The 21,492-nt window shown below is 45.2% G+C and overlaps 1 protein-coding gene across 3 annotated transcripts; it reads left to right on the forward strand.

Annotated features, from left to right (window-relative positions):
* The first annotated feature begins 160 nt into the window (after nt 1-160).
* Nucleotides 161-21,114, forward strand: LOC100565059 (cytochrome P450 2C18). 3 transcript variants are annotated; one of them, XM_008117023.3, is made up of 10 exons: nt 161-297; nt 6,191-6,491; nt 8,575-8,737; nt 11,074-11,223; nt 11,442-11,602; nt 14,470-14,646; nt 16,110-16,251; nt 18,577-18,764; nt 19,073-19,214; nt 20,749-21,114. In XM_008117023.3, the coding sequence occupies exons 2-10, from the start codon at nt 6,309-6,311 to the stop codon at nt 20,928-20,930; spliced, it is 1,488 nt and encodes a 495-aa protein (XP_008115230.2). In that variant the 5' UTR covers nt 161-297; nt 6,191-6,308; the 3' UTR covers nt 20,931-21,114. The 3 variants fall into 3 exon arrangements, with proteins under 3 accessions (XP_008115230.2, XP_008115231.2, XP_003224957.2); XM_003224909.4 differs by lacking the exon at nt 161-297 and adding an exon at nt 4,634-4,848; XM_008117024.3 differs by lacking the exon at nt 6,191-6,491 and having other exon boundaries at nt 167-297.
* Nucleotides 21,115-21,492: the final 378 nt, after the last annotated feature.

Here is a 21,492-nt window from a genome sequence, read left to right on the forward strand (position 1 = left end):
TGTTACATAATGTTATCTGAACTCGACTGACCTCCGCAGCCTCCTCCTGCAACGCCCTGAACTTCTCTGAATGTTGTGCAACTTTGTGGGCTTTTGCCAGGGAGGAGCAGCTGATACGAGGATAGCCAGGGCTGAACCTCCGTGAACTGCGGCAGGGCCTGGCAGCAGAAACCTTTAAAGCAGCAGAATGGCTTTCTTTCTGGCTTCCTGGGAGGAAAGAGGGTGAAGAGGAAACCCACAAATCCAAGCAGGGAGAAAGAGGGTATCTCCACTGGATCCTCCTGAGTGGAAGCCAAGGTATTTGGGCACGATCAGAGGGGAGCCCCAGTGAAAACGCCCTTGTGGATATTAATATGGAACAGTGATGTATTTATCCATTCAATGACTTACATTGAATTGTTCCAGTATTTCTGTCCTGCCATCCTCTATGCCCAATTTAATGAGTTGAAAATGGCTATTCAAATATTTTAATTTACAAATCACCCATGTCTGGGTGTGAATTGCACACCTAGGAAAAATGGAAATTCAACACTGTGGCTGGTGACAAATGTCCTGCTTTGCTTGCAATGCATTTGCAGTGATGTTGCTGCTTGCTGTAAATCTTTCCTTTGGGAGAAAGACTAATGGTGACACCTTTGAAAGCCAGCAGAATCCATGTGCCTGGCCCTCCTGCTGCAGTGGCTTCCCAGGAAAAGGCATGCATGCTCACAGTGATAAGAGAGGAGCACTTCTCTTTCCCGGAGCATCAGCATATGGTGCATCTGCTTCTAGTCCTTGACCGCTCGGCCTCCAGAGCCTTGAAGGTCCCTTCACAGACAGAGTGCTGCCCTCCCAGTGCTCTTGAGTTGCATCTCTGTCCTCTTTGCATTAAGGACTGGTGAGAGGTGCATCCATATGCTTGGCATGGCCAGTCACTAGGTATTAGACATGTGTGATCCATTAAAAATTGTTCTAAACTGTGTTCCAAAGTCGTGGGCACTGGCGCTTCATTTCTAAACTTCTTTCTGAATTATGGGGGTAGAAATTTCGGAACTTAATTAAACTTACGAATCTTCATAAATACTTTTGTAATGAAGTACAAATTTTTGGTTTACAGATGTCATGTTTAATTGCGTGTTTGTGTTTTAAAAGGGTAAGTATTACGTTATTGCCTCTCAGCACTCAGAGGCTGGTTGCCATGGAGAAGTAGGCGGAGCCAACTGCTGTTTTGTAGAAGTGCAGAGTTTAAAAAAGAGAGTCAGTCTGTGCTCTGATGAGGCACAGGGAAGATTGAACCTAGGTTGATGGGATCGAGGAGACTCAATTGGTCATTTTGAGTTGGTTTAAAATAAGATTGGGGACTTATTTAAAGTAGTCTGTGTCCTGATAAGGAACAGAGAATCTGTGATCGTATATCACAGGGGTGACTGCGGTTTAAAAGTAGCAGAGAAAGAAGTGACACTTTAGAGAGTTTGACTCATCTCATTCTAGTATTGTAACTATTAATATAAATACCTCTAAGGAGAAACAATATTGTAACCACTAAGCTCTGTGCCTGAATAAACTTGTTCTTGTTTTTCCAACATCGAAGCCTCTGTCGTATATATTATAAACCAAGTTAAGCTACCATCTAAAGTGAATAAGAAGAAGAAAGGGAAAAAAAAAGTAAAAGGTCTCCTCCCTGAGTCTTTGGTGGTTGCATCTTTACAACTTTGTTAATGGTGGTCATGATTGCACAATAGGGAAAACATCACTTTCAGTGGGGAAACTTCAGGGGCTTCCCTCTCCCTCATTTTTAGAACTATTGTGATGAAACTTACTGCAGCGGTACAACACATTCCCCACTCTTGTTGCAATGAATTTCAGAACAGTTTGATGATCCACTGATTTTAACAATTTTTTTTTTAAAAATCCTTCATTTAAAAAAACCCTACAGAAGCAATCTCCTTGAATTTTCTGTCCAATGACACAAGATAACAGGGGATCTTTCCCCAACTTTCAGAAATACTAATACAGCTACTGATTTTAGAGAGTTTAAGTTTTCAGAAAAAGAAACTGTTTGGGGGGGGGATAAATTTCCTCTCCTGATTGGCACATTCTCATTCTGATGCATACTGGGAAATGTAGTTAAAGCAGAGTCTTTTGAATTCTCTGGCATAGGTCCGCTCCCCTTCCCAAACTACATTTCTCAAGTTCTGTGTGTTCCCAAAAGGCAATTATCTCTGTCTTCACACGAGCTGCCTGACAGTGGAATTTTTGCCTCAGAGTCAAGTGGTGCCTCCTTCTCTGAAGGATTTTAAATAGAGGCTAAATGGCCATCTGTGGAGAAGGCTTGGGTGGTGCCTTTCTGAATGGCAGAAAGAGTTGGACAGCCCTTGGGGTCTCTTCTAACTTTGGCATTCTGTGATTCTAAGAAGGAAGGATGGTGCCCAGAGCAGGTTCTCACCATGTTTATTTGAGTCTTTCCGTGTTTATGCCTCATTTGCTGTATGTACACAGTACTTGCAATAACATGCATATGTCTGTGGGATGATGGGTGTTGCCATGCTTTGATATTTGCTTGCATTGCAGGAGAAACTCTCATTATATAAGACGTCTTTATCTAAGCCTGGAAGTTTTATTGCTGCCGGAGCGGTACCTATTGATCTACTCACATTGGCATGTTTTCAAACTGCTAGGTTGGCAGGAGCTGGGGCTAACAGCGGGCGCTCACTCCACTCCCAGGATTTGAACCTGGGAACCTGGGACCTTTTGGTCCGCAAGTTCAGCAGCTCAGTGCTTTAACACACTGTGCCATCAGGGGTCCCTTTTACATTGCCATATAATCCAGTTTAAATCAGATAATCTGTATTTTATAGGCAGTGTGGAAGAGGCCTAAGTGAGGCCTAACTCTGCCTGTCCCCTGGGCTGAGTGGGTTGCTAGGAGACCAAGTGGGCGGAGCTTAGCCTTCTAACTGGCAGCAATTGGATAAAAACAATTATTCCTCTCCCTCTAATTAGGATTTTTGTTGTATGAACGTAGAGGCATGGATGAGGGGTTGTGCAGCCCAGTTTAGTGTTTCTGGGATGTGTAGTTTTGTTGTTTTGTCCTAGGCTGAAATTTCATTACCCTTTTTTATATATAGATATGTTTTTGTGTATGTATGTTTGTGGGTTTGTATGTAAGAAAATACTGATTGGGTTTGCATGGAATTGACCTTGAATTTTGGGATTTATATTTATATTTATATTTCACCCACATACAAAGTGCCCTGGGAACCTAACCAATGATGGATCTGGGCCAAACTTGGCACACATACCCAACACGACCAGCTCTGAATACTGGTCATGTTTAGGGGGAACTGGCCTTGTATTTTGGGAGTTATAGTTCACCTGAATCCAGAGAGCACTGTTTGCCCGAACATTGATGGATCTGGACCACACTCAGCACACATATTGAACATGGCCAACTTTGAATACTGGCAGAGTTTGGAGGTAATTGGCCTTTATTTGTGGGAGTTGCAGTTCGCTCCCATTCAGAGAGTGTTGTGAACCCAACTGACAACAATTCTGGACCAAACTTGGCATGCATATCCAGCATGACCATCTCTGAATACTGGCAGGGGGATTTTTTTTTTTTGGGGGGGGGGGGGAGGAATTGATCCTGAATTTCAGGATTTATAGTTCACTTCCATCCAGGGAGCACTGTGAACTCAATCAATGATGGAACTGGATCAGACTTGGCATGCATACACATCGTGGTCAAGTTTAAATACTGGTGTGGTTTGGGAAGGATTGAGCCACACTTTGGGATCTGTAGTTCACCCACATTCAAAAAACACTGTGAAGCCAACCAATGATGGATCTGGATCAAATGTGGCATGCATACCCAACAAGACCAATGTTGAATACTTACAGTGTTTTGGAGGAATAAACCCAGGATGATGGGTGCTGTAATTCACCCACATTGTTATACATTTTGTAATGGGACCATTCAAACATGCAAAAACAAACAATGATTTAATAATATTCACTTGGGCATCGCCGGGTACCTGAGCCAGTCTTAGATACAGTTCCTTGATCAGGGGTTTCCTTGTCCCTGTCAGTGTGTTCTCCTGCAAACACCGCTTAAGCTAAACACAGGAATCTTAAAAGCACCACGATGTGAGACCCAGCCCTTGTTGACCAATGCACCTTGCCTGTATTTGTGGCAGGAAATACATGGGAGGAGGCCAGGAAGACCTTTAGGGAGGCCCACTTGCCCCCACTTTTAAAAAACAAATTAAAAATAATTATTTTCAAATTTAGTCCACAACTCTAATAATTGCATTGCTTCGTTGTTGCCGAGAGTGTACATTATTGCCATAATTGCTACATTATTGCATTATCTGCAATAGAACCAATTGTTGCAGACAAAACACTTTCCTTGCTGGAAATAGCCCATTTATTTTAATTTCACTTCAATGGCTCCCTTCTGAGCGAACTCAATCCAGGACCTGAAGCCTTTTCTTTATGGTCCTTGGTGGACTGCAAACGCTCCGGCCAGAGAGGCCTCTCTGCAAAGTGGAAGCGCTTCAGCGGAGAGGAGCCAGCGGAGGAGGAGGGAAGGCTGAAAGAAGGCTTTCTCTCTCGTCCTCTTGCTCTCCGCCTTCTCTGGATTAGTTTCCTCTTGTCCTCGCGTGACCTTTCCAGCGTCCAGAAGGGATGCCTCTGCACCTCTCATTTGGCTCTTCTTTCTTTCTATCTTCCTTCCTTCTTTCCTTGCATTCTTTTGCTCTCCTTCCTTTGCACACTCACTCTATCACAGTCCGTCTGCCGCCAACTTGCTCCGAAGCAAAGGGTCTGGCTCCTGCCAAGGAAAGGGAACTGTGGAGGCCATACAGAAAGGAGGTAGGGCACGACTTACGACTTGCAGAAAGGAGGAGAGGAAAGAAACAGGAGAAAGGCAATGTGGGGCAGAGGGAGGGAACAAGGGTGGAAGCAGGAGCCTTGCCAAGCCTTACCAGCAAAGCCCAGTCTCAAGAGGAGGGTCTCCTCACTTTAGGGGCCTTTGGAGACTTACAGGATTCTCAGCGGAGCCTGGCAGGCCAAGGGTGCCCCTGGTAGGCTTCCCCGTCCACCCCATTCATGGTCGATGTGCATTTTTGCATGCACAGGCATTCATTCTCATAGACATTGTGTATCATGTTCCATGCACCTGGTGAAGTTGGTGTACTTAAAGATTTGACATTGTTTTTGCTCTCGCTGGGCCCTTCCCCACAGCCCTATATCCCAGAATACCAAGGCAGAAAATCCCACAAAATCTGCTTTGAACTGGGTCATCTGAGCCCACACTCAGATAATGTGGGACTTTCTGCCTTGGTATTCTGGGATATAGGGCTGTGGGGAAAGGCCCACTGTTCCCCCTCAGCCTGCGAGAGGCTTGAAGGTGCTGCAGAGATCCTGGCTGCCTTTTTCTGCAAGGGGTTCAACCTCTTCCTCGGTCCACTCCATTTTCAGGACAGGATCAGAATTCAATTTTTTTTAATTCATTTTGTTTCAAAAGCTTGCATAATAAATAAGTTTTTAAAAGGAATCACAAGAAGCTAAATAGTTTTAGACCAAAAGCAGGCAACAGCGACCGCATTGTCCATAGCTCTAAACAACTCCTCCTCCATACATGAGGCAGGACATTGTGGGCAAGCATACATATGCAGAGTTGTTTGTTCTGCTCCGCAGTCACACAAGGTGGAGGATTCCTCCAGGTAGTGCCATTTTGTCAGGTTGTCTTTGGATCTGCCCACTCCACTTCTGAGTCTGTTCAGGGACTTCCAAGTTGCCCCTTCTTTGTTTGCCCCTGGAGAAAGGAAGACCCTCGTGGGGGGCCATCCAGTTGAAATTGCCAGGTTTAGCTGCCCAGAGGGACACCCGTGCTGTTGCTGGAGGAACATCAAGAGGAGTGGTGGTTCTCATGAAGCTTTCCCTTAAGAGGAGTGGTGGACACTCCTCCTTCTTTGGAGGCTTTTAAACAGGGGCTGGATGGCCATCTGTTGGGGATGCTTTGATTGTGCTTTTCCTGCATGGTGGGGTGTTGAACAAGATGTGAACTCTATGATTCTATGATTCAATGAAATTAATTGCCTGAAAAAAGAGCTCAGAGCAAAGTGCAAACATGTTCATTGCCAACTGATAAGGAACAAGTGACATTATGCAATGATTAAACTAAATGATGTGGATATTTTTTTTATTTCAGACTGTCCATTGGTTAACTTTGACCATCCCCATGCTTTGCAGTGGAGTGAGCTAACTCCCAGTCTTCCCTGTCTCTGATTCTGGGCCAGTCTTGCAAGGCCTTGCTTCTGGAGGCCGGGATGGAGCCCCTGGGGATGTCCACCGTCCTCCTCCTCACCTGCCTCTCCTGCCTCCTGCTCTCTGCCATCTGGAAAAGTGGGGCCCGGCAGAAGGGCAAGATGCCCCCCGGCCCCACCCCACTGCCCATCATTGGGAACGCCCTGCAGCTCAAGACCCACCACCTGGATCAGGTTCTCCAGAAGGTCAGTGAGGGAGGGCGGGCGGGCGGGAGGAAGGAAGGAAGGAAGGAAGGAAGGAAGGAAGGAAGGAAGGAAGGAAGGAAGGAAGGAAGGAAGGAAGGCTGCCCTTCCTTTATTAGAGGGCAATGTGTGCCATGAGGGATCATATTATGCGAGCTCTTTGAACATGGTTTGAGCTTTGAAGGCCATAGAACTGGGTAGGAGCATGGAGCAGTGCCAAGAGAAGTGTTTCCACTGGGGCTTCTGTGTGATTCTAGTTTCTGCAAGAAGTCCTGCCACAGAACTGCACTGGAGACCCAGAGAGAACACTTCCTGGGCATTCTCTCCCTCCTCCAGTGTGATTCTATAGCATCCTTATTGTTGTTGTTGTTGTTGTATTTATTTATACTCCACTTTATCTCTCCCAAAGAAGATTCAAAGCATGTGTTATCGAAGGCTTTCATGGCTGGGATCACAGGGTTGTTGTGTGTCTTCCGGGCAGAGGTTGTGAGGATGCCTGCCACAGATGTGGGTGAAACATCAGGAGAGAATACTTCTGGAACATGGCCATACAGCCTGGAAAACACACAACAACATCAGAATCAAAGCAGCGAGTACTCCTAGACATCATTTATTTCAGATAATAAAACTAGGTCTTCCTACAAGGCAAAATGATACTATGTGAAGAGGTCTGGAATAGGTCTCCTGCATGACGTGCAGTCCTACTGTACTTCCCTTAATTTCATAAGAGGTTACCTGGGATGCCATTGCAGGACTCCTAGGTTCTTACAACCTACCATTCAATAAGGAAAATACAGAGGAGGGAAAGGGAGAAGACAGATAGAAGGACACAGGATCCTTTCCATGATGCAAATTCAGGTTTGGTGGTGGGACAGGGTCATGCAAGTGAGATGGTTTCCCAAGAATCCAAAGTGTCACATTGAACAAGTTCAGCACGAGAATTTCAATCCAATGCTATGGCTGCATCCTGAGGAATCCCTGGCTTTGTAGTCTGGGGAGGCACTAGATCTCTCTGGCTGAGGGTTTGAAACGCCCCTCTCTGGGCTGCAAACCCAGGGCTCTCCATCCAGTTGAGACACATGGAAGGGCCCTCAGCTGTTTTTGCTGGAGTTACTCAAGTCAAGCAAAGGACTCACCTGGCACCCCATGGCCTGCCCCATAGGCATCACAGGGCATAGCATTTCTGTGTTGGCTTGCTTGATGACTTAAGGAACTCTATCCTAGGCAGTGCCCAAGGTTTTCAAGGCAGTTTGCAATTTACAAAATACATAGACAATCCGAATGGAAAAAATAAATGCCGGGTGAAGGTCCGTAGAACTCACGTGGTTTCCACCAAAAGATAGGATGGTGTTCTTTGTTGATGGAGTTAGGCCGGTCTTCTTGCATAGATCCCATGCATGTGAACAGACATTCCCTGGGATCTTTGCCCCACAGAGAAGGTGGGAGTTTATGGCCTGTATTTATATAGATCAACATCTCACAAACCTTCCAGTGAGGGTGGTGAGTTATGTAAGGAGCAAACATGACCCTTGCTCACCTTGGCAATGCAGGCCCAATGCAATGTATAGTGTATTTTATGTTCCGGCATTGAATGTTTGCTGAGTTTTTGTACACTCCTCCATAAATATCTTGCTCTACTTGTGTACAACACAGGGTTGTAGCTATTGGGTTGTTGTATGTCTTTCGGGCTGTGTGGCCATGTTCCAGAAGCATTCTCTCCTGACGTTTCGCCCACATCTATGGCAGGCATCCTCAGAGGTTGTGAGGATGCCTGCCATAGATGTGGGCGAAACGTCAGGAGAGAATGCTTCTGGAACATGGCCACACAGCCTGAAAGACATACAACAACCCTGTGATCCCGGCCATGAAAGCCTTCGACAACACGTTGTAGCTATTGTTTGCACTTGTGGAAATCATACCCATATTTTCCAGGCTTGCATTTCCATGCAGGTAGAGAAAGCAACGCATGCAGAGCTCTCTCTCTCTCTCTCCTCTGTTGTCTTCTTGCAGCATGAGGCATTCATTCATTTCCGAATCTGGTGCCCTACTGTTCAAGCGATGTGCCTCTTTCTTTGTCTCCCCCCAGATGAGTGAGAAGTATGGCCCTGTGTTTACCCTTTATTTTGGGATGGCTCCCGCCGTGGTACTCCATGGCTATGAGGCCATCAAAGAAGCCTTGCTGGACCGGGGCAATGAATTTGCATTCAGGGGGAAAATACATTTGATGGAGAAAACCAACAAAGGCAAAGGTATGCAGGGCCAATTTCTCAATTGTAGGTGGGGCAGGTGGGATGGCCCCATATCTTGCCACTTCTGCAACATGTGTGTTTTTGGGGTGAACCAGAGCATTGGGACAGAAGGCTGGGGAATAGGGTGGTGCATTTAGGGTAAACCTTGACCTGTTTTATGTCCCAGCTTTTGGTGGGGACCCCAATCCGTTTTTTCGGAGCCTCCCAAAATCAGGAGGGCAGATATCTGTTTTGTATCTGGGGTGATGAAAGATCCATTTTCTATCAGCCCATTATGGGGTGGGCTTGCCAGGCTCCTCTTCCCGTGCACTTTAAGGAGGTACTTCTTACCTGCTATTTCTACTCTAGAGGAGGCGCTTGGCTGCAGGCACTGGCAGGCACATTATTTCTGGGCCTGCACACCACACATATTCTCTCTTTCCAAGGCAAAGAGGCAAGTTCTAATTCTTACTCTAGAGTAAGAGGCAAGTTCTGATTTTTACTCTAGAGTAAGAGTCACTCAGTTGTAAGAACTGGCAGGTACGTGCACTTTCTGGGCCTGCGCACTACACACGTACACACTCTTTCCAAGGCAAGGAAGCAAGTTCTAATTCTTACTCTAGAGTAAGAGGCACTCAGTTGTAAGAACTGGCAGGTACGTGCACTTTCTGGGCCTGCGCACTACACACACACACTCTTTCCAAGGCAAGGAAGCAAGTTCTAATTCTTACTCTAGAGTAAGAGGCACTCAGTTGTAAGAACTGGCAGGTACGTGCACTTTCTGGGCCTGCGCACTACACACACACACTCTTTCCAAGGCAAGGAAGCAAGTTCTAATTCTTACTCTAGAGTAAGCGTCACTCAGTTGTAAGAACTGGCAGGTACGTGCACTTTCTGGGCCTGCGCACTACACACACACACTCTTTCCAAGGCAAGGAAGCAAGTTCTAATTCTTACTCTAGAGTAAGAGTCACTCAGTTGTAAGAACTGGCAGGTACGTGCACTTTCTGGGCCTGCGCACTACACACACACTCTTTCCAAGGCAAGGAAGCAAGTTCTAATTCTTACTCTAGAGTAAGCGTCACTCAGTTGTAAGAACTGGCAGGTACGTGCACTTTCTGGGCCTGCGCACTACACACACACTCTTTCCAAGGCAAGGAAGCAAGTTCTAATTCTTACTCTAGAGTAAGAGTCACTCAGTTGTAAGAACTGGCAGGTACGTGCACTTTCTGGGCCTGCGCACTACACACACACTCTTTCCAAGGCAAGGAAGCAAGTTCTAATTCTTACTCTAGAGTAAGAGGCACTCAGTTGTAAGAACTGGCAGGTACGTGCACTTTCTGGGCCTGCGCACTACACACACACTCTTTCCAAGGCAAGGAAGCAAGTTCTAATTCTTACTCTAGAGTAAGAGGCACTCAGTTGTAAGAACTGGCAGGTACGTGCACTTTCTGGGCCTGCGCACTACACACACACACTCTTTCCAAGGCAAGGAAGCAAGTTCTAATTCTTACTCTAGAGTAAGCGTCACTCAGTTGTAAGAACTGGCAGGTACGTGCACTTTCTGGGCCTGCGCACTACACACACACACTCTTTCCAAGGCAAGGAAGCAAGTTCTAATTCTTACTCTAGAGTAAGCGTCACTCAGTTGTAAGAACTGGCAGGTACGTGCACTTTCTGGGCCTGCGCACTACACACACACACTCTTTCCAAGGCAAGGAAGCAAGTTCTAATTCTTACTCTAGAGTAAGCGTCACTCAGTTGTAAGAACTGGCAGGTACGTGCACTTTCTGGGCCTGCGCACTACACACACACACTCTTTCCAAGGCAAGGAAGCAAGTTCTAATTCTTACTCTAGAGTAAGCGTCACTCAGTTGTAAGAACTGGCAGCTACGTGCACTTTCTGGGCCTGCGCACTACACACGTACACACTCTTTCCAAGGCAAGGAAGCAAGTTCTAATTCTTACTCTAGAGTAAGAGGCACTCAGTTGTTGGTATTGGCAGATGAAATGCCCATTACAGATTTGTATATGTATTGCAGTTAACAAATAGACTAACAGGGTGCTTCTTGTTCTCCCCTATATTAACAAACGGGGATTCCAGTACTTAAGAGTGATTCAGTGGGATAGGGATGCCTATTTGGACTTGACCATGATTGACCAGATGGGAAGTCCAGGTGACCAGAAAGAGATAAAAGGGTCCACTAAACACAGAGAAATTGGCTGAAAGACAGCAGAGTCCCTCAGGCCACCAGTCTAAAGAGAAAGCAGTGGGGATCCATGCTTCTTCTGCCATTCTTTCTCACCTTGATCTAGCCTGCTCTTCCAATGCAGCCTCTTGTCTTCCTCTTTTCCAGGGATCATATTCAGCAACGGGGAGAGATGGAAGCAGCTCCGGCGCTTTGCCTTGACCACCCTCCGCAACTTTGGGATGGGGAAGAAGAGCATCGAGGAGAGGATCCATGAGGAAGCCCAGTATCTCCTGGAGCAATTCCGCAACACAAAACGTAAGCAGATTCTGTGTCCATCCTGACCAGTACCTCCATGAGACTTTCCAGGCATTTCCTCCCGGGTGTCTTGTGTGCATCTTAGTGTTAGGATCCTTCTATTTACAGGGTTTCCCCATGCATGAGGGTTAGGATTTTTTCTTCCAGTCAGGTGGCCCATCCAGAGTCCTGGAGTTTCCCATCAGGATGTTGAAGATTCTATGCATTTGTCCTTCCAGAGCAGCCCTTTGACCCACATTACCTGTTCAGCTGTGCCACCTCCAATGTCATCTGCTCCATTGTCTTTGGAAAGCGCTACGATTACAAGGACAAGAAATTTCAAGCCATGATGAACTTAATGAATGAGAACTTTGAGATTTTTAACTCTGCTTGGGCACAGGTAGGCCTTTGTTCTTTAAGACTTATTGCATGAAAAATATATTTATTTAGCATGTTTTGTGCCCCTGTTCATGTACATGCAACTGATTTGGGAGGGATAGGGGTGAGCAGTTCCCTGTCATCTGACACTTAGCAACTAAATGTTGCCAGTTGAGGAAAAATATGACATGAAGATGTAATGGATCCTGGGGGAAAGAGCCTTTACAGGGTGACAAGGAAGCATCAGCAGATGGATTAAAACTGACAAAATGGTCCTTCACCCCAACAAGAGATTCCATATCCACAAAGGCATGGGCATGTTCCACTTTGTTTAGTGTTCCTTACATAGAATCATAGAATAGTAGAGTTGGAAGAGACCTCATGGGCCATCCAGTCCATCCCCCTGCCAAGAAGCAGGAAATCACATTCAAAGCACCCCCAACAGATGGCCATCCAGCCTCTGCTTAAAAGCCTCCAAAGAAGGAGCCTCCACCACAGTCCGGGGCAGAGAGTTCCACTGTCGAACAGCCCTTCTCACAGTGAGGAAGTTCTTCCTGATGTTCAGGTGGAATCTCCTTTCCTGTAGTTTGAAGCCATTGTTCCGTGTCCTAGTCTGCAGGGCAGCAGAAAACAAGCTTGCTCCCTCCTCCCTATGACTTCCCTTCACGTATTTGTACATGGCGATCATGTCTCCTCTCAGCCTTCTCTTCTGCAGCCTAAACATGTCCAGTTCTTTAAGCCTCTCCTCATAGGGCTTGTTCTCCAGACCCTTGATCATTTTAGTTTCCCTCCTCTGAACACTTTCCAGCTTGTCAACATCTCCCTTCAACTGCGGTGCCCAAAATTGGACACAGTGTGATTCCAGGTGTGGTCTGACCAAGGCAGAATAGAATAAGGGGGAGCAGGACTTCCCTGGATCTAGACGCTATTCCCCTATTGATGCAGGACAGAATCCCATTGGCTTTTTTAGCTGCTGCATCACATTGTAGGCTCATGTTTAACTTGTTGTCCACGAGGATTCCAAGATCTTTTTCACACGTACTGCTGTCTAGCCAGGCATCGTTCCCCAATCTGTATCTTTGATTTCCATTTTTTCTGCCGAAGTGAAGTATCTTGCATTTGTCCCTGTTGAACTTCATTTTGTTATTTTCAGTCCATCTCTCTAGTCTGTCAAGATCGTTTTGAATTCTGCTCCTGTCTTCTGGAGTGTTAGCTATCCCTCCCAGTTTTGTGTCGTCTGCAAACTTGATGATCGTGCCTTCTAACCCTTCGTCTAAGTCGTTAATAAAGATGTTGAACAGAACCGGGCCCAGGACGGAGCCCTGCGGCACTACACTTGTCACTTCTCTGTCGAAAAAAGAGATCAGATTAGTCTGGCATGACTTGTTTTTGGTAAATCCGTGTTGACTATTAGCAATGACCGCATTTGTTTCTAAGTGTTCGCAGACCACTTCCTTGATGATCTTTTCCAGAATCTTGCCTGGTATTGACGTGAGGCTGACCGGACGGTAATTGTTTGGGTCGTTCTTTTTTCCCTTCTTGAAGATAGGGACCATATTCCTCCAATCTTCTGGGACTTCTCCTGTTCTCCAAGAACTCTCAAATATGATTGTCAATGGTTCTGAAATAACCTCAGCTAGTTCCTTCAATACTCTTGAATGTAGCTGATCTGGCCCTGGGGAATTCGTTTCGAGAGGCCAGGTGTTCCTGGACAACTTGTTTCCCTATTTGGGGTTGGATTTCCCCCAATCCTTTGTCCATTCCATGTTGCTGAGGTTGAAGATGGCTTTCTTTTTCTGAGAAGACCGAGGCAAAGAAGGCATTGAGCAGTTCTGCCTTTTCCCTATCCCCTGTCGCCATCACCCCATCTTCTCCTCGCAGAGGCCCTATCGCCTCCTTTTTCTTCCTTTTTCTACCAACGTAAGCAAAAAAGCCTTTTTTGTTGTTTTTTATGTCCCTGGCAAGCCTGAGCTCATTTTGCGCTTTAGCCTTGCGAACCGTTTCCCTACAGGTGTTGGCTATACGTTTGAATTCTTCTTTGGTGATTTCTCCCCTTTTCCACTTCTTTCCGTTTATCTTTGTATTTCACCTTTTTAAAAAATGTGGTGGAAAGAATGGCTCATATCATATTACCACCTTATCACATTGAGAAATTTCCCAGTCGTAAGACACTTCAGCCTCTTTTCAAGCAGAGAGAGGCACAAAGCTCATCCCAACCATCAGCAGTCTCTTGTATCCCATGGGCTTTGATGCAGAACCATATGATCCCAAGGAAAGCAATGATTTTTAACCTGGATGGCTGTCTTGTCTATCCTATGAGGTTTGATGCAGAACCATAGGATCCCATAGAAACCAATGGTTTTAAACTAGTTTGAGTCTCCTTTAATGTAAGGGGCTTTGGCTAGGGCAAGGTATCTGTTGGTTTTTGAATACGGTTGTTTCTCCTGGTGAAAAGCAAAAAACTAATACTGACCTTGTTATGAATGTATGTCCTCCTCTTAAGTTTCAATGTGTGAGTATGTGTGATGGGGAGGCCAAACGTGAAACAGGACTGCTGACTATATAAGAAGGGCGATTATCTACTCTTATATAATCACACATGCTTTCCCCTCTCAATGTGAGGAAGTGGTAAGACTAGTTGGCCCTTGGGTTCCCTTCCAACACTATGATTCTAACTCAGGGCAGAGCCATGACAAAACCTGGTGGGGCCTACGTGTGGTGTTCTGAGGGGTTCCTTGTTCCTTTTGCACCCCGTTGGCCTTTGGGATGCAGAGTCAATTCCTGCCGTGCTGACGGAGGAGCTCGCCTCTTCCCCAGAGATCCATGAAAGCAAAGGAACGGGGCCACCTGCCTGACAGGGACCCCTCTATGTGGCCTTTGGTCTTCTAGTTCGCCAACATGTTCCCTACCCTAATGGAGTGGATCCCTGGGCCTCATCACCAAATAGTGTCCGGGAGCCTCCGATCCGAGGAGTTTGTTTTGGAGGAAGCCAAGGAGCACAGGGCGACTCTGGACCCCAACTCCCCGCGGGACTTCATCGATTGCTTCTTCATCAAAATGGATCAGGTAAGAGGGGCACACACAGAAGGCACCAAGTGGGAACAGATGGTTGAGGATCAGGGCCCAAAAAAGCTTTAGTATCTATACTAAAGTCCCCTTGGGGTGAAGGGCGGGGTAGAAATATTGGAAATAAATAAATAAAAATAAATATTAGGGGTCCCAAAACTAAGGCCCAGGGGCCGGATGCGGCCCTCCAAGGTCATTTACCTGGCCCCCGCCCCTAGTTTTAGACTTCAAGGCACACAACAACAACAATCCTAATTAACTTGACTATATCATCAGCCAGAAGCAGGCCCACATTTCCCATTGAAATCCTGATAGGTTTATATTGGTTAAAATTGTTTTTATTTTTAAATATTGTATTGTTCTTTCATTGTTGTTGTTTTGCACTGTAAATAAAACACGTGCAGTGTGCATAGGAATTTGTTTGTATTTTTTTTTTCAAATGATCATTTGGCCCCTCAACAGTCTGAAGGATTGTGGATCGTCCCTCTGCTCAATAAGTTTGAGGACCCCTGTTCTATATCCAAGCAGACACTAGAGATAAGGAGATTTAAAATACAATAGTTTAATCTGCAGAATAACACTAAGGGGTGGGTGCAATAAAAAGAGCACCACATTAGACTTATCTGCATCATGGGTTTTGTAGTTGACCAGAGTACTCACAAACCAAACCTTTCCCCCTTTCCTTCACTTTTTCCCTCCCATCTCAATCCTTCAATTCAGCACCTCTCTCTTCCAAAACAGTTTCCCTGTACTTCCCTTTCCCATCTTTTCCAGGTCATTTCTGATCTTTCTTCACCTTTATTTATTTATTTATTACAGCATTTCTACCCTGCCCTTCTCACCCAGTACGGGGACTCAATATGGCTTACAATATGAAACACATATATAACAGTTACAATAATATTTCAATTCAATTTAAAATTAAATTACATTAAAAACATCCATAAATAGACATATAAATATTTAGACGCTTTCCGAGTCCAAAACCAGGTCTGTCAATTTCAACCTGAACCATATTGTGTAGTTAATGCTGCCACTGTTATTCGAAAGCCTGATCCCATAGCCAAATCTTAACTTCTCTTTGAAAGGAAAGGAAGAAGGGAGCCTGCCTGATTTCACTTGGGAGGGCATTCTTTAGGTGGGGGGCCACCACCGAAAAGGCCCTGTTTCTCGTCCCTGCCTGAAGATCTTAAATCACGTGGTGGGCCATAGTGGGAGACACATTCGGACAAGTTCAGACAACCTTTCACACACTTGGCCTGGCAACACTATCTTTTCCACCTCCTTCACTCTTTCTACTCCCTCCTCTTTAACCGATTCTCAAAACATTTTGAGAAAACAATTCACACTTTTAGAATCTCAGTCTCTTCAAGACCCCGGGGCATCTGCTCTGGGGTTCAGTTGCCATTTCCTATAGAGCAGTGAATGCCTGACTTCTCTGATGGGACCATGTGTATCACCAGGAGAAGCACAACGAGGCCTCCGAGTTCACCATGGAGAACCTGATCACCTGCAGCCTGGACTTGTTTGGTGCAGGAACTGAAACGACCAGCACTACGCTCCGATACGGGCTTTTGATCCTCCAAAAATACCCAGAGATTGAAGGTAAAAGAGATGGGGTCTCTCCAGGCCAACTGCTTCTATCAGGTTCTTGGCTCTCAGCTTCTCTAGGTTGATGTGACCAAGGCAAGTTCTGATCCAACACATTTGGCCTGAAAATAGGTCCTGGAGATGGCTAATTCTGGACTGCTCCGTTGGTTTTCACATCTTTGGAGGCTTAGGAGAAAGGTGTTTATGCGCTAATGCTGCTCATGGCTATCTGGGAGTATTTTTTCCTAAACAAATCAACTCTTTGTGGAGTATCAAGGGAGGCAGCTGGGGCATCAGTGGCATCAAGAAGAATGAAGGCCTTCTCCACATCCCTGGAGCACCTGGGGCATTTCTCCATTATGGGTCAGTTTGACAGCCTCTCAACCATGACAGATCCGATAAGTATGGAATCCTGATACTGGCTGTTTGTTGAGGGACTAACTATCTTCCCTTGTTATTCAAAAAAAAGTGCCCATGTGGGTTTGCTAGCAGATAATTGAAAGTTCCTCATCAAAGTACAAACCCCAGAATACGAGCCATGGAGCCATGGCAGTTAAAATGGTGTGAAACCCATGGAGACTTGGGATCAGGAGGGGAAAAAGGGTCAAAGTGAAATAGGGAATATCAGGACTAGTGGTCAAAAAGAAGTTGTCCACCAAAATGGTCACAAAAAACCAATACTTTGGAAAATATCACCATCACCATCATCATCATCATCATCATCATCCTTATTTATATCTCATCTTTCTCCCTGTGGGCACTTAAGGCAGCTCCACACTAGGCAACTTTAAAAGATCAATAGAAAAGTTAAAAACAATGAAATAGTAACAGTGTGATAAAAACAAAATTAAAATACACTAAACCCATTAACTAGCATTATCCCAAACATGTAGATTTGAAGACTTAATACCTCAACCCCAGAGTACTCTTTCAATGGTTTTTGATAGATAAACATTAGGGGTGTGCAATTTTCTCGCTATGCATTATAAGTCAGGTCAAATTTGTTAAATTTATACTTATGATGCAATATCCAACACGTGGGCATGGCCCCTGACAAAAACGTAGGAATCAAAATTTACTGAATACTATTTTTGTTTGCATTTTGTAAATCCCGGAAGCCTCCTAAAGTCAGTTTCATGTTTAGTGCAAGGAAGCCAAGCCAAGCCAAAAAGGCTGCCTTTCTTCTTTAAATGTATGGCCTCTTGCCATGAGGAGAGGGAAGCAGCAGGGAGAAAGCAGAGTTCGCTGGGAAAGAGACAGAGAAAGCACAGGTTTCTGGGAAATGTAGTTTGGGAAGGCGAGGAGCCCTATGACAGAGAATGCAAACGGCCCTGCCCTGAACTTTCCCAGAATTCTGCTCAGCATCAGGAGGCCCCAGTCAGGAGAGGAAGAAGTGTGTTCCTCCGTCGCAGCAGCAACCAGTGTTCCAATGAATGGTCGAATCTGCAAAGAGGAGGACGGACCGAGACTTCTCAGAAGCCAGTCTCTGTGCTGGGCTGGGAAGAAATTCCTCAATGGAAGTACTATTGGTTAATATGAGAGAGAGACTCAACATTGTTGCATTTTTTAAAAAAACTTTTTGCTAAGTTTTTAAAAATCATTAAAATCAGTAGATGGATGAATATTTCTGAAAGCTGGGGGGAATGATCCTCTGTTATCGTGTGTCATTGTATAGAAAATTCAAGGAGATTGTTCTTTTAGTTTTTAAAAAATGTTGTTTATAAAAACTGAAAATTCCCTAAAAATCCATGGATAGGTGAAACATTCTAAAACATCATGGGCTAACAGTGGTGGTTATGTTCTACAACTGTAGCAAGTTTCATCCCAATGGATGTAAAAATGAGGAAGAAAAAAGCACCTGAAGTTTCCCAACATGCCCAATTACTATAACTAAAAAGGAACGAAATTTTGTTACTCTCATTATCGTAGCGAAATTTTCACTAACAGTGCTTTAGAAACACTTTAGAAACAAAATGCCAGCACCCCTAATTTTGCAATGAGTTCTGAAACATTTTTTCTATTGATGGCACAGCCCTAATAGATATATAAATAGTACCTGAAGTTTACATTTGGGTGGGAATGTCTGGGTTGATAAGGGAATGACTACCCACTATTTGGGATTGGATGGGTCCACGTTTGAATTCCATCTCCCTTTTGATGGTCATTTGCACAAAACATGGAAACCGCTGTCTGACTGTGGGAATCAACTCACACTGATCTGGGGTCCAAACTTCCCAAGGCATTTCTTGCTCTCTTGCCATGAACCAGAATTTCCATGATTTCTGTGATGTTTCCTGGATGTTTCTTTCTTGACATTGAGCCTCTTGCATCTCCTGGCAGAGAAAGTGCAGGAGGAGATTGACCGGGTGGTTGGCCGCTCCCGGATGCCCGGCATGGCTGACCGCGGACAGATGCCTTATACGGACGCCGTCCTCCACGAGATCCAGAGGTTCGTCTCTCTCGTCCCACTCGGCGTCCCGCATACCGTGGACAAAGACACACCGTTCAGAGGATATGTCATCCCGAAAGTGAGTTCTCTGCTTCTCCTTCCAGATGTTATTGTCTCCAGAAGAAAGCCATGATACTGGAATAGATCCCCAAAGTGCATTGCTGGGTTTGACACCAATTTTAATGAAATCTCCTGCAAATTCCGCATGAATGAAATTGAGAACTAATTTTATCTGGTCAGGTAGCCACTCTGTGACTCCTAAAATCCATGAACTTGTATCTAGATCAAAGGCTAGGCTACGGTCTGATCAAAAACCCATACAACCACATCTAGACTAAAGTCTAGATATTTCCATGATTATCTCATCACATCCTTTACTCTCCACAGGGCACCACAATAGTTCCTGTTCTGAGCTCAGTGCTGCATGATAGCAAGGAATTTCCCAACCCCACAGAGTTTGACCCAGGGCACTTCTTGAATGAGGATGGGACCTTCAGGAAGAGTGACTACTTTGTGCCCTTTTCAGCAGGTAAGCCCCCCCCCCTTTTCACACTTTGGGAAGAAACACCTGGTTGAGTGGCTCTTTTTGTTTTCCTAGGTCATCCATTGCTGCAGAAACAGGAGCGTGGCCTGCCCTGCTGTGGCCCCCATTGGACCGCAACAGGGCTGTGAGATGCAGAATGCTTCAGGCTGGAGAGAGCTGATTGGCTCTTTCCAACCCCACTTGGAGCCATTGACCATGATGCCGTGCAGCCATGGTGACCAAGCCAATGCTGGACCTTTCTTTTACACTCAATGATGGAAGGTCTCTTGCAAGTCCTTCTCTGCTGTCCCATGGGAGTTCTTGAGATTTGTTGAGTTGATTGAGAAGAACATTTACAAACATAGACTCATTGAATCTTATCTCTAACAGAGGCAACAGGGAATACGCAAACATAGCACTCTATTTAGAAATCTCTAGGGGTGAAAGGTCCATGCATAGACATTACTATTTGCCAAGTTGTGCCCTCAAAGAGTTCTTCTAACTGTTTAAATGCAATCTTTGTAAATGTCATCAAATAGTTCACGTCTTAGTCTCTGGAGCAGCAGCAAAGACACTTGCCCCATCTTTCCCATAGTCTTCTTTCACATATTTGAAGTTGGCTCAATCACCTCACCTCTCAGGCTTCTCTTCTCCAAGCTAAACGTGCCCAGTGTTGGGAATTGAAGAGCCATTAAGCTCTAATCACCCTCTTTATGAGGTAAATCCCCATTAAAATAGCAGAGAAGAATGCAGTGGTAAGACTTACACGGTGTGAGTTTTGGAAGGCCTCTGTGTCTTCAGGAAGGCAAAGGAATGCAAAGTTAGCTTTAAAGTTTAAAAGTATTTATTGAGGTAAAAAGAAATCAATTGGTGGATAGAAAAGGTTTGGAGCTAACTAGCTAATCTATCCTGTTCTAATACACATAGACGGATCAAAATAACAAAGGCATAGATAGCTACATCTTGACTAGTAGAAGAAATGCATCTTCTCTCTGAAATAAAGCAGGAAGCAGGAATGGCGACCAAGCCTCGTGGGTCGCTTCTTCTCTAGGGCCATAAACATTCCAAAGGCCCAATTGGGGAAGTTGCGTCAAAGCCCTAGGAGAGATCACATTTCTAAAGCATCAAAGGGTGGGTTGACCTAAATAGGACAGGAAGGAGGAAACAATAGTAAAGCCTAGTCAGAGCATGCATAGAACTGGGGAAGGTGTCCCTAACCCTTTTCTAGGCTTCTTATCTAACCATAGAGACTTAAGTAGTACAGGATGACATTTTCCAACATCCAGATCTCTTAGGTTGCTCCTCAGAAGCTTGGTTTCCAGACCTTTGACCATCTTGAGTGCCCTTCTGTAGGTAGGTCCAGCTTGCCGATATTCTGTGGTGTCCTGAACTGAACATAGGATGCCAGGAGAGCAGAGCTGACTGAAAAAGAACAGAATGTGTCTGCTGCTTCCATTGGTCTGTAGACTGCACTCTGTTGAGGGCATCCTACAGCTCCCTTTATGACCCCCTTCTCCATGTCTCCTTGGTCTCCTTGCAGGCAAACGGATCTGCGCAGGGGAAGGCCTGGCCCGCATGGAGCTCTTCCTGTTCCTCACTTCCATTCTCCAGAACTTCAAGCTGAAGCCCCTCACGGACCCCAAGGACATCGACATCATGCCTCGGCTGAGTAGCTTGAGCAATGTCCCTCAGCCCTACAAGTTCTGCCTTGTCCCTTGCTGAAAAGATCACCAATGGAAGACAAAGCTAGCTATTGTCAGAGGATCTCAGCTTGGACTTCTTTTTAACCTTAGACCTTTGGTGTTGAGAAAATAATACTAGAGCTCATTGAAAGCCTTCTGGATGCAATTGACAGCATGACTTTGTATTAAAGCTACAGGGGTCAAACTCTAGTCTTCCAAATCTATACAGGTGGATGGTTTTAACTCACTTAATATTCATTTTACTCACTTTAATATTCATTTAATCTGCTTAACTTATTCTCTATTGTAAATTGTTTTCAACTGATTTTCGGTATTCCAGTCTGAGGTCCCAATGATGTAGAAAAGGGGAGAAATATTTTAATACCTAACACAAAATAAGTGCATTGAAGTGCTGCTAGCCAGATAAAAGGCAAAGAATCATAGAATCGTAGAGTTGGAAGAGACCTCATGGGCTATCCAGTCCAACCCCCTGCCAAGAAGCAGGAAAATCACATTCAAAGCACCCCCAGAAAGATGGCCAGGCTCTGCCCATCCGGAAAAGTACTGACTGCCCATAGGAAAAGGAGGAAGGTTTTCTGAAG

The sequence above is a fragment of the Anolis carolinensis genome, chromosome 1 (assembly GCF_035594765.1).
Source record: "Anolis carolinensis isolate JA03-04 chromosome 1, rAnoCar3.1.pri, whole genome shotgun sequence".
Taxonomy (NCBI): domain Eukaryota; kingdom Metazoa; phylum Chordata; class Lepidosauria; order Squamata; family Dactyloidae; genus Anolis; species Anolis carolinensis.

Bases quoted from the DNA above. Each gene is read 5' to 3' on its own strand.
- LOC100565059 (XM_008117023.3), top strand. From the start codon at position 6,309: ATGGAGCCCCTGGGGATGTCCACCGTCCTCCTCCTCACCTGCCTCTCC. The intron at 14,647-16,109 runs GTAAGAGGGGCA...GTGTATCACCAG, and splicing joins TCTTCATCAAAATGGATCAG to GAGAAGCACAACGAGGCCTC. The intron at 19,215-20,748 runs GTAAGCCCCCCC...GTCTCCTTGCAG, and splicing joins CTTTGTGCCCTTTTCAGCAG to GCAAACGGATCTGCGCAGGG.